Genomic DNA, 13,772 nt, shown 5'->3' with positions numbered 1-13,772 from the left:
TTCGGAATGCTGAAGTCTTATTAGAACTGATTCTGATTTCCTCTCCATCAAAAAATTTATGATAATTATAATTTAGTAGTGCAAATGTACAATTAAAAAAATAAAAAATAAATGAAAAGCTGGTTCTTTGAAAAGATCAACAAAATTGATAAACCCCTAGCCAGACTTATCAAACAAAAAAGAGAGAGGACTCAAATCAATAAAATTAGAAATGAAAAAGGAGAAGTAACAATGGATGTCACAGAAATACAAAGGATCATAAGAGACTATTATACACCAATAAAATGGAAAACCTAGAAGAAATGGACAAATTCTTAGAAAAGTACAATCTTCCAAGACTAAACCAAGATGAAATAGAAAAGATGAATGGACCAGTCACAAGAACTGAAACTGAAACTGTGATTAAAACCTCCGACAAACCAAAGTCCAGGTCCAGATGGCTTCACAGACGAATTCTATCAAATATTTAGAGAGGAGCTAACACCTCTCCTTCTGAAACTATTTCAAAAAATTGCAGAGGAAGGGATACTCCCAAATTCATTCTATGAAGCCACCATCACCCTGATACCAAAACCAGACAAGGATACCACAAAAAAAGAAAACTACAGGCCAATTTCACTGATGAACATTGATGCAAAAAGCCTCAACAAAATACTAGCAAACCACATCCAACAATACATTAAATCCAGGGATGCAAGAATTCTTCAATATCTGCAAAACAATCAGTGTGATACACCACATTAACAAACTGAAGAATAGTAACCATATGATCCTCTCAATAGATGCAGAAAAAGCCTTTGACAAAATCCAACATCCATTTCTGATAAAAACCCTTCAGAAAGTGGGCATAGAGGGAATCTACCTCAACATAATAAAGGCCATATATGACAAACCCATAACTAACATCATTCTCAATGATGAAAAGCTGAGAGAATTCCTGCTGAGATCAGGAACAAGACAAGAATATCCATTCCCAACACTAGTCTTCAACATAGTTTTGGAAGTCCTAGCCACAGAAATCAGAAAAAAAAAAAAAGGAATCCAAATTGGAAAGGAAGAAGTAAAACTATCACTATTTGCAGATGACATGACACTATACCTAGAGAATCCTAAAGACACTACCAGAAAACTGTTAGAGCTTCAATGAATTTGGCAAAGTTGCAGGATATAAAATTAATAGACAAAAATTTACTGCATTTCTATATACTATCAATGAAAAATCAGAAAGATAAATTAGGGAAGCAATCCCATTTACCATAGAATCCAAAGGAGTAAAATATCTAGGAGTAAACCTACCCAAGGAGACAAAATACCTGTACTCTGAAAACTCCAAGACACTGATGAAAGAAATCAAAGATGACACAAATAGATGGAAAAACATACCATGCTTTTGGATTGGAAGAGTCAATATTATAAAATGACTATGCTACCCAAGGCAATCTACAGATACAATGCAATCCCTATCAAATTACCAAGGACTGGAGTTTCCATCATGGCATAGTGGAAACGAATCTGACTAGGAACTATGAGGTTTCGGGTTCAATCCCTCACCTTGCTCAGTGGATTAAGATCTGGCATTGCCATGAGCTGTAATGTAGGTCGCAGATGCAGCTTCAATCTGCTGTTTCGGTGGCTCTGGTATAGGCCAGTGGCTACAGCTCTGATTAGACCCCTAGCCTGGGAACCTCCATGTGCCACAGGTATGGCCCTAAAAAGAAAAAAAGGCTAAACCACCACCACCACCAACAACAACAAAAACAAATTACCAAGGACATTTTTCACAGAACTCAAAATAAGTATTTTAAAGTTTGTTTGGAAGCACAAAAGACCCAGAATAGTCAAACACATCCTGAAAAAGAAATATGGAGCTAGAGGAATCAGGCTCCCTGACTTCAGACCATACAACAAAGCAATAGTCATCAAAACCATATGGTACTGGCACAAAGACAGAAATATACATCAGTGGAACAGGATAGAAAGCCCAGAATTAAACCCATGCACCTACAGCCAACCAATCTATGACAAAGGAGGCAAGATTATACAATGGGAAAAGCACAGCTTGTCCAATAAGTGGTGCTGGGAAAACTACACAGTCACATGTCAAAAAATGAAATTAGAATACTCCCTAACACCATACACAAAAATAAACTCAAAATGGATTAAAGACCTAGATATAAGAGCAGATACTGTAAAACTCTTAGAGGAAAACATAGGCCAAACTCTTTCTGACATAAACGACAGCAACATCTTCTCAGATCCACCTCTTAGAGTAATGACGATAAAAACAAAAATAAACAAGCGGGACTTAGTTAAACTTGAGTTTCTGCACAGCAACAGAAATCCTAAACAAAAGGAAAATACAACCCACAGATAGGGAGAAAACATTTGCAAATGAATTGACTGACAAGGGATTGATCTCCAAAATTTATAAACACCTTGTACAGCTCCATACCAAAAAAACAAACAACCCCATCAAAAAATGGGCAGAAGGTCTAAACAGACAGTTCTCCAAAGAAGACATACAGATGGCCAATAAACACCTGAAAAGATGTTCAATGTCACTCATCACTAGATAAATGCCAATCAAAACCACTATAAATTACCACTCTACACCAGCCAGAATGGCCATCATCAAAAAGTCTATGAACAATATATGCTGGAGAGGGTGTGGAGAAAAAGGAACCCTATTACACTTTCAGCGGGATTGTAAATTGGTGCAACCACTGTGGAAAACAGAATGGAGATTCCTCAGAAACCTAAAAATATAACTACCATTTGATCCAGTCATCCTACTCCTGGGCATCTATCCAGAGTAAACCATGACTTGAAAAAGCACATGTACTCCAGTGTTCATTGCTGCACTATTTGCAGTAGCCAAGACATGGAAACAACCTAAATGTCCATCAACAGAGGAGTGGATAAAAAAGAAGTGGTACAATATACACAATGGAATATTACTCAGCCACTAAAAGGAATGAAATACCAGCATTTTTAGCAACATGGATGGACATAGAAGTCATGCCAAGTGAAGTCAGTCAGACAATGAGACACCAACATCAAATGCTATCACTGACATATAGAATCTGAAAAAAGGACACAATGAACTTCTTTGCAGAACAGATACTGACTCAGACTTGGAAAAACTTATAGTTTCCAAAGGAGACATGTTGGGGTGTGGGGGGATGCACTGGGGTTGTGGGATAGAAATCCTATAAATTGGATTTTGATGATCATTGTACAACTATAAATGCAATAAATTCATTGAGTAATAAAAAATGATTCATACAGTATTTGGGTGGAAAATATTTAGTTGGTGCCTTGTTTTCAGAACTATTACACTCTATTTATGTAGGAAAGCTGTGACACATTTACCCTGCACAAACTATAGACTGATCCTGCAGAGGAATCACAGATGACAGAGGAAGGACAAGAACAATGTTCATTGGTGATGGTGTACATAACTATGAACCATGAGAACAGTGCACATTCTTCATCATTTTCCTGACTTAGGCCAAATAATTAAGAGAATTATCAAATTCTATATTTGAATTATTCCTTTTAAGATGGCTTCTCTTGACCATGTCAGGTGCACAGCGTTCTCAGGATTTCTGTCATTTTCAAGTATGTTCCCAGTACTTGATTGGCTTCATACATTGGTCTAATATTTAATCTGATGTTTGGGGGTAAGAAGGTTAATTTTTTTAATTTAATTTTATTGGACTATAGTTAATTTATAATGGTGTATTAGATTCAGGTGTACAGCAAAGTAAAGTAAATCAGTCATACATATAAATATATCCATTAAAAATATGGAACACTTCATGAATTTGTATGTCATCCATGTGCAAGGGTTATGCTAATCCCTCTGAATGGGTCTAATTTTAGTATATGTGCTGCTGAAAGGAGCACAAATTTAAATTTTTAGCAGAAAAAATGCCCTAAGAAAAATAAAGTCTCTCTAATGCTTGAATGCCAAGCATCAGAGTCATAGCAATGGAGAAATGTGGGGGTCCTCTTGGGCTGCTAAGTAAAAAGACAAGTAACTAGCCACACACTCCTCCTGACAATGAGTGGTAACAATATGGCACCCTTTTCTTTGCACATTCCTGACACTGCTTTCCTATTTCCCACCAATATTCTTTTATCCACATAACTTTCTGCTCAATTTCATTAGTTTCATCCACACTGTGACATATTTTCTTCTCAACCAAAAATTAACTCTTCTGATAGCTTTACTTCTGTCCTGAGGTGAGGTTATTCTCACTTCTCTTATCTATAGGCCTAGTATAGGTTAAGTCAAACGAGGAGCTTATGGGATTTTTCTGAGATGGCATCAATTAAGCAATCATTATACCCTTAGAAATACATTCTATCCTTCATAAATGCATAATATGGTGTATGAATATTGGGGACAGAGTGTTTCTGCTGATGCATCTATTTTACTCAGTTCATTTCGAGGAAGACTTGATATTTGGGTTTGCCTCTTTCTTTAAGTCAATGTAAATATTTAAATAATTAATTTATAGTGAGACAAAGACATCTTAGGAGCATTTATTAAAGAAACAGAATCTTTTTGTACGGCACAAAGTATCTTAGTTACAATGGTTAGATTTACTACTTTGAATGCACATTGACATCATTCAAAAGTATTTGGTACCATTTATCACCTTAACAATGAGAAGAACATAATATTTATTGATCACTCATCAAATGCTAGCATTTTACATTCATTATTATATAATTGAGTTCTCTCAATAATCCATGAGGTGAGAATTGTTATAAATTAATAATTGTAGGAGCTCCTATTTCAGCTAAGTAGGTTAAGAACCCAATTTAGTTTCCATGAGGATGTGGGTTCCATCCCTGATCTTGCTCGGAGGGTTAAGAATCCAGCATTGCTGCAACCTGTGGCATAGGCCATAGCTCTGATTTGACCCCTAGCCTAGAAACTTCCACATGCCACAGGTGTAGCCATAAAAAAATGTAATCTCATTTTACTGATAAGATTACTGGAGCTAAAAGAAATTGTGTACTTTTCTTGAAAAGGAGCAGGAGCCATAAAGTAACCTTGGCAACCTGATTCTACATCCTGTACTCAACCTATTCAACAATATTTCCTAAAGTTACCTGCTCATTAAAATCAAAGACTTCTGTAAAAATACAGATTTCTGTATCTCAACAAAAACCTCTGGGATAGGACCTGGGTTATTAACCAGGGTCTCAGTTGAGTCTTAAGATGAGTAAAAGTTCTGTAGGGAACAAGAATGCTTTAATGCCATATAATATACACATATTCTCAGAGAATATATTTACCTCTTCAATCACTGCAATCCGTGTATTGAATCTCTCCTTTGTATCTGTGCTTTTTTCCTAGACACTTGTCCCTATTTTTGAGAATGTCAGATCAAAAATCCAGGTAGAAAGAACAAATATCTTTCCTACAACCTGAATTGGAATGAAAAACCAACATGAACCAGCACTTTTTAGCTCAATGAAAGTGTTACATCTTTGTCTACGGTAGCCTCTCCCCCATCGACCCAGTAGAATGGAGAGTGACTGGATACTCCAGCACACTCCACAACCTTCATTGGTTGTCTGGCTGTCCAGTTATTATCTCCTTGAATGTCACTGTGCTCAGCTTCAAAGCAGTGCTGATAACCCTGAGGCAGAGGTATTATCCATGAGCACAACTCTGTTTCTCCCCCTTACATGAGGGGGATAGGCCTGCCTGTCAACACTCCTCACTCTGGATGAGTCAGGGACGGAAAAAAATCAAATCAAATCAGAGGCCCATCCATGATGGCTTTGGATTTAGCATAACCTTCCAAATATTTTCTGTCAGAAAAGAACTGTCAGAAAATACTTCTAAGAGACTAACTGGCATAATGATTCTTACATAACTATGCTTTCATAAGTCAACTTTTAAAGAACTGTGTTGGATTATATGATAATCATTTACTTTGATTTATGCCCTATTATTTATTTATTTTTATTGGATAGAATATTTAAGGAATTCCATTTTTAACATTTTCACATTACTGTGCAAAATCAGCCAAAAAATGCAACTTGGAGAAAAACTAGAAGAAGGTTATGCAGATCCCACTGCATCAATACATACTTCATTGACTAGAGAAAAGTAACAATTACAATGCCTTCCTTTATTGAGGACCAGCTCAGCTCTTCACACACGTTGTTGCGTTCAGTCGCACTGACAACCCTCAGAGATAGGTGCTTTTAATAAATCCAACTTAAAGATGTCAAAGCCAAAGTGTAGAAAGATATTAACTCTTTGCCCAAGGTTACAGGATACATAGGTGGTGGGGATGAAACTTTAACTCAAAGGGTCTGGAGCCCATGACCTTAAACACCATCATTTATATATAACTTTATATCCAGAGTACACTTAACCTTCTCTATTATATAACTTATAGGGAAAAATTGTCCTATAGATGGAAAATTAAAATAAATAAAACCATTTAAAGATGAAATAAAAACCATTAAATGGAAACTCTTATATGGAACATAAAGATGGGCATTATTAATAACTACCTATACAGTCATGGCTTTGTTGCTACATTCTCAGTGTAATTTGACAATTTTACCTGCTTGGCTCACCAGAGTTAGTACACACTGGATAATTAATACTATATTTAATAGTCCATGATTATCATCATTAATGCAAACATACTATTAATGTATGTGATTAGTTTTGTTTTAGAAACAGGACAATTTTAGGCAACTTTTTTTTTGCTATTTTATGCTAGAGTATATATTAAAGTTGGCTACCTCATGAATTGTATAACTGCCATGTAGAAACCAGTTGTCTGCAGTGCTGCTCCCTGGGTGAGCACTGGGTGAGCACTCCTATGTTCTCCTTTTCTGTGTTAGAACTAAAACGAAGAACTAGTTGAGGGTAGATAGAGGTTCATTTCATCTTCCAAGATGCTGTTACCCCAAATCTTATCATTAATATGAAGAATGCCTATAAGTTAAGCTGCTGGTCAGAGGCCAGACTAACATTTGCTAATTGAGGAACACAGGCAGGAATGTCCTAGAAGCATCTTGTCCCCAGACTTTAATTAGCATGATTTTGTACCATCAGGTCTGAAACTTTACAATTTTTCTCCAAAGAAAAATAGCCACCACTCATAATATCACCGTCTTTTCCTCAGGCTCTCACAAATCCATCCAACATTTTTATTTAACTCTGCATCTCCTCTACCCCATTCATGTACTCATCATTGTGGAAAAGGATGGAGAAAGGCTAGACTGGCTTCCTGGAATCTGTGTTTACAATGTATTTAACATAAAGAAAAAAATCCATTATATAAACCAATAAATGGAGAAGGGATAATGGAAATTATGGGAAGAATATACAGTTCAGCAAGGTTTTCCTAGGTCATGTAGCCATTTTAACCCATATTATGTGGTCTTATATATTTATATATACACACACACCCACACCCACATATATACACAGTTATAGTTTTATATATATATATATACACACACACAGATATATATATATACACACATACAGTTATCTGAATATATACATACACAGTTATATATACATAGCTGTATGTGTGTATATATCTATATATCTATATATACACACACATACAGTTATCTGAATAGTTATTATATTAATGATTGAATTGATGACCCAGGATTCCAAGGTTAAATTTTCATTTAAGACCTTATGGTGCTTATGGTGTTCATAAAGTCTTCACAGATTACAGCCTCATTTCATGATATTTATCACATTCTATTCAAGTTTCAGGGAAATATACCTTCTCATAAACTGTTGGTGTTAGAGAAAATTGTTACAACCTTTTAAGAAAGTAACCAAAAAACATGTTAGAACACACTTAGCCTTAAAACTATTCCATATAAATGAAAGCACCAAAATATAAAATATATGTTCAATAATTTTTAATATAACTATCACTATCCATGAAAGCAAAAACCTGAAATAAGTTGAACATTGTGACATACATTCATATATTCATACTTCATTTTTTCTTTTTCATCCATACCCACCACATTCCCCAATGGAATCTAAGTGGCTGCTATGACCTATGCCACAGTTGTAGCAACACCAGATCCTTAATCCTCTGTGCTGGCCTGGGAGTTGAACCCACACCATCACAGAGACAATGCTGAATCATTAATCCACTGCCTAAACTGGGAACTCCCTACATTATGTCTACATCCAAATCTGTTTACTGGGAGAGATATCCATGAGGTATGTGAAGAGAACAAGTTGCAGAATGGCATGTAGAGCAACACAAATGTAAAACTCCATACATGTGTATATAAGTTAGTATATTTTTATTTGATCATGGGGAAGCATTTAGAGTAGGGTGTCAACATCGCTTCCTGAAAAAAGAGTGAATAAAGGGAATGAAGAAGGTATGTTTGAGATGTTTCCTTTGTTATAATAAATGGTGCTACAATAAATAGCCTTTGAAATTTTGCAAGTGTAACTTAAGCATAGGTTTTCAGAAGTGGAATTGTTGGGTTGAAGAGCACTGTGAATGTAATTTTGTAAATACTTGCAAATTCCTTTGTATAAAGATTGTATCATTTTGCATTCCCACCAACAGTATATGAAAGTGCCTATTTCCCACAGCCTCACTAATAACACATATTATTAAACTTTAGGAGTTTCATCAATTTTGTAGGTGAGGTATTATGTTTTTAGTATAGTATTATTTTAATTACTATATGAGCAGCAGAATGTATATCAATTATAACGCAATAAAGCTGTTAAATTAAAAATTTAAAAATCTGATGAGGCAGGTTTTTTTGGTTTGAGTAGTTGCTCAGATGGTGGCATTAGTCTCAAAGATTATATCACACATGGAGAAAAAGAAGTAGATTTAAAAGGAGAAGCTATGCATTTATTTTTTTTTCTTTTTGTTTTAAGGGCTGCAACTGTGACAAATGAAAGTTCCAAGACTAGGGGTCAAGTGGGAGCCGCATCTGCCAGCCTATGGCAACACTGGATCCATGATGCATCTTCACAGATGCCACAGCTTGCACTGATGCAGGATCTTTAACCCACTGAGAAAGGCTAGGGATTGAACCTGCATCTACACAGAGAAAACATTGGGTCCTTAACCCAATGAACTACAAGGAGAACTCACAAAAATATCTTAATGAACTTGAGGTGAGATAATCTTTTATATCCAATTGTCCTTGGAATCATAAACATTTGAAAAGTAGAGGACTTTGTCTTGGATTACCTCTTGTCTCCTGCCTACCCCAATTCAGTGTCCCTATCCCATTTTTAGTATCTCAGTCTCTTGGCTCCTGAAATGGTAGTTACTCTGCATTTTCTTTCAGAAAACCCTATTTTCCCTACATTCTATCCACACAATGTTCTTATTTCCATTTGAAAACATAACTTAGTTGCACAATTTTAATATTGCATTTAATATTGGAGTTGTTTTTAAAAAATAATCTATTTATCAAACAGATTTGAGTTATTCTACAACAAAAGATACACACATGGGACTGTTAAAGAAAGAAAATTAAAATTGTGAAAAAGATAATTGAAAGAAATAAAAGAAGGATGTCTTCATTAGGATAGAAATTCAATTTCCATGAATGGCTATGTACTTTTTTCTTTTTTTCTTTTTTGACTGCTCCTGCTGCATATGGAAGTTCCCAGTCTAGGGGTTCAATCAGAGCTGCAGCTGCGGACCTACACCACAGCCACAGCAATGCCAGATCTGAGCCACTTCCATGACTCACACTACTGCTCACTGGCAATGCTGGAAGCTTAGCCCACTAAGCAAGGCCAGGGATAGAATGCGCATACTCATAGATAACTAGTCAAGTTCATTAACACTGAACCATGATGGGAAATATCTGTACTTAATTATTTTCATTTCTTTCCCCTTAAAGGATTAAGTCATCCTATGAAAATATCCTCCTCCAGCAAAGTAGGTCACAAGCACATGGTCCAAAATGCTCAGTGCCTTCCCTGGAAAACAACTTACTATAAATTTCACATGGTTAAAGTGTTCATTTCCATGACTTCCATATAAAAAATAGAACTCTTTACTAAAATTTTCAAACTTCACTAATATGCTCTATGTTAGCTTTTTTTTAGGGCCGCACTTGCGGCATATGGAGCTATCCAGGCTAGGGGTCCAATTGGAGCTGTAGCCACCAGCCAAGCCAGAGCCACAGCAACGCGGGATCCAAGCCGTGTCTGCGACCTACACCACATCTCACGGCAACGCCGGAGCCTTAATCCATGAGCGAGGCCAGGGATCAAACCTGCAACCTCGTGGTTCCTAGTCGGGTTTACTAACCACTGTGCCATGATGGGAACTCCTGGACTCATATTTTAAAACAGAAACTCTTCAGCCAGAACTGTATTTTCTCATTGATTATTTCTCCCTTTCTTTTTAGAGCAAAATTCTAAAGCCATAATCTTATCTGTGGGACTTCCTTGGAGTACTGGAGTATCATGGAGCCACCAATTGGGTAGTGACAACCTCATGTTAGTATTCATTAAGTGACAACTCTCATTTTTGGAGATTATTAAGAGATGATTTTCATTATTCAGGAAAATGATATATTGATACAGCCTCAAGGGAAGTTCCCAGGGTCCTTCCTTGAATCAGATTTCCTAAACCTAAGCCATTCCTCTAAATTTCTGGAGAGATTATGTTTTATATTGTCACCATGGTTTAAATTTGATACAAAGATCTTTAAGTTTTCCAAAACTCAGCTTTTATATCTCCACAATAAAATGCCATATTAATGGCTTCTGAGAAATTTAAGGGGGGATTAGGATATCAGGGCTGTTTTTTGAGTATTTCTTATTTACTGAAAAGCTAATTTCTTTTTCTGTTATTTCAGTCATTAAAAAATGCATTATTAGTTCCTGATGTTATTTCTATCTATGTGTTATATAATCAATTTTTGACATATATAAGCATTTTACAAACACCTATAATGCATCTTGCTTAAAGTTTTATTCCAGACATGAACTTTGTCTCTTTTATATTGTTTTTACTACTGATTTACTCAGTTCTATGTGTGCAAAATTTAAAATTATGGAGTATTACAAACACAGAGAAAAACTTTATTCTCTGTCATTTTTGAAAATAAAGGTGTTTGCCAGCTACTTAACACATCCTACAGTTACACTGCAAGGAAATCAAGAAACTTTGAGATGGTAAATTATTTTTCAAGGACAGTCTAGAAACCCTAGCTAGTTCAATAAATAGATCACTGGCCCCCATTCTTTGGTACATGTGAGAACACTTAGAAGTTTTGTCGGTCAGATTCCTGAGCCTGACTTAAACATTCTAATCCAGCTGGGCTGATGGACACACAGATTTAGTTTATGGGTACTGTTAATGAAGGGAGCAAATTATTTTAAAGCAGATATGAGAACTAGTCATTGGAAGTTCTGACATAGACTGAAGACTTCGCATTTAAGAGGATATAGCATTCCTGTTAGGTAGAACAAAATAACACTGGTAAATTTACTTGATCCCTAACAATCTATCTTCATTCTTGTTACTTTAACCAGTGATTGCTTCTGAGGCACCACATGTATACTTGGTAATTTTCTGCATTCTGTGGGTGGTTCTTTCATGGAACCAACATGAAACTTGACAAATATTATGGTTCACATGACTATAAGTAGGAATAATGTAAAGGATTGATGGGCATATTACCTTCTCCTTCATTAGCATATTATCTGTGACAATTGGACAGAAACCTCAAGATGGGGAAAGGAAATGAGCTCAACATTATTTTTCTGCAGGTAAAGGGGGATAGAACAACTCAATTAAAATTGATTGATTTTTCCAGGGTCCTGCAGAGATTATTTTTTAAGTGATAAAATGCCCTTTGCTGGTGCATGTCTGGATTATGTGCAGCTGATAGTGAAATTTCTGCCTTCTACCTGGAGGACTGACACTTCCCTACCAACTTTTTCAGGGCACTTAGAACTTCTTTGTTTCTTAGACTGTAGGCAAGAGGATTTAAGAGGGGGGTAAGGACAGTTCCAAACAGAAAGAGACCCTGATTCAATCTTGGAGTTTTGGCAGAGCCAGGTCTCATGTAGATGCACATACCTGGACCAAAATAGAGACTCACTACACAGAGATGGGAGGAGCAAGTGGCCAGAGCTTTGTTCCTGACTTCTGGGGAGTTCATTTGGAGAAGAGAAAGCAAGATAAGAACATAGGAGGACAAGATGAGAGATAAGGGCAGCAACAAAACAAGGATGCTGGTCACCACCACAGCCTTCTCATAGGCTAAGATGTCCTCACAGACAATCCCAAGAACAGCCATGACTTCACAGAAGAAGTGAGGGATCTCTCTGGGGCTGCAGATGTGAAAATGCAAGGTGAAAGCAGTGTGAGCAAAGGAAGTAAATGCACCTCCAGCCCAAGATATGACAATCATATGCAAGCAAACCCTAGGACTGATGATGACAGGGTACCGCAGGGGATTACAGACAGCCACATAGCGATCAAAGCACATGAGAGTTATAAGGATACATTCTGCAATGGCCACAGTCAGGGAGAAAAATATTTGAGTCCCACAAGCCAGGAATGAGATGCTCCGCCATCCAGAGAAGAAGTTGGCCACCATTTTGGGGACAATGCTGGAAGTCAATGTCAAATCCATTAAAGATAGCTGGCTGAGGAAGAAGTACATGGGGGTATGGAGCCGGGAATCCAACCAAATGAGGAGGATCAGAAGAGTGTTGCCAGTGAAGGCAGCCATGTATATCAGGAGAGTAATGTACACTATAGCTGTGATGTATCTAAATTCAGGGAAGAAGCCCAGGAGGATGAAATTTGTGGTTTCTGTGTCATTCTTTTCCATATGGTTCTCTGTGGTGACAACAGAAAGGGAAGAGATTTGCAAAATCATCATAGTAGTGAAGCAGTTTCTTAAAGTTTGTTTAAAAATAATTTATAGCAATAATGACAAAAAATTCATCTATGATCACTTGCACCAATTCTTAACATTTTTATATCCATTTTCCTTGCTGTAATGTGTTTGAGAAACTAGAATGTACATATTATAATTCATTCCATTAACTTTACTTTTTGAGAGGCATTTTTGTATATTAAAACCAACTTTTTAAAATCATAGTTTTTTAACAATTATAAAATTTAACATTGGGTTGATAATTCACAATCTACATTTGAATGTTGCCCAGTTTTTCACTGTTTTCGAAAGCAATGCTATTTCTATTTTTATCTTTTCAGTAATTTCCTTAGCAAAATTTTTGAGGAAAAATTATATTTTTTCCCAGGTCAGATATAATAGATTTCTTTTGGTAATGAAAAACTTTGCTAATTTAATTTTGAAGGATTTTTATAAGTTTTAGAATACTTCTGCCTTACCCAAATCTTCTGGTTTGGGGATTATAATTTAATGAGAAATTGATCATTAGGACTGTGCTTTTTGTTATGTACATTTATTCTTACTTAAGCTTTTAATCTAGTTGTCCCTATTTTCTTTTCAGGGAAAAAAACTTTGTATTTACATGGTCTGTAGTAAATTCACATCAAGTATCAAAAAGTGATAGGTTTTTTTTCCTACACAAATTTGGTGTCCTGCTCTTGCAAAATTCATATTACCTTAACCATTTACAGTAGTTATGTGCATAATAGGCACAGGAGAATATTTTAGGGCCTTTTTCCTATAGGCTTATCAACATTTCCTTCTAAAGCTTTTTTAGCTGTATGTAATCCTTCTCCCTGATACCTGCATAGTAC

General features: G+C 36.1%; 1 protein-coding gene across 1 annotated transcript; it reads right to left on the bottom strand.

The window, feature by feature from the left end:
* Positions 11,713 to 12,918, bottom strand: LOC110259578 (olfactory receptor 2L2-like). Its single transcript, XM_021085061.1, has one exon. It carries the CDS (start codon positions 12,916 to 12,918, stop codon positions 11,935 to 11,937), a length of 984 nt encoding a protein of 327 aa, XP_020940720.1. The 3' UTR covers positions 11,713 to 11,934.

The sequence above is a fragment of the Sus scrofa genome, chromosome 2, assembly GCF_000003025.6.
Source record: "Sus scrofa isolate TJ Tabasco breed Duroc chromosome 2, Sscrofa11.1, whole genome shotgun sequence".
NCBI classification, from domain to species: Eukaryota; Metazoa; Chordata; class Mammalia; order Artiodactyla; family Suidae; genus Sus; species Sus scrofa.
Note: the sequence above shows the minus strand (reverse complement) of the source record. Positions and strands in the feature narration are given on the sequence as shown.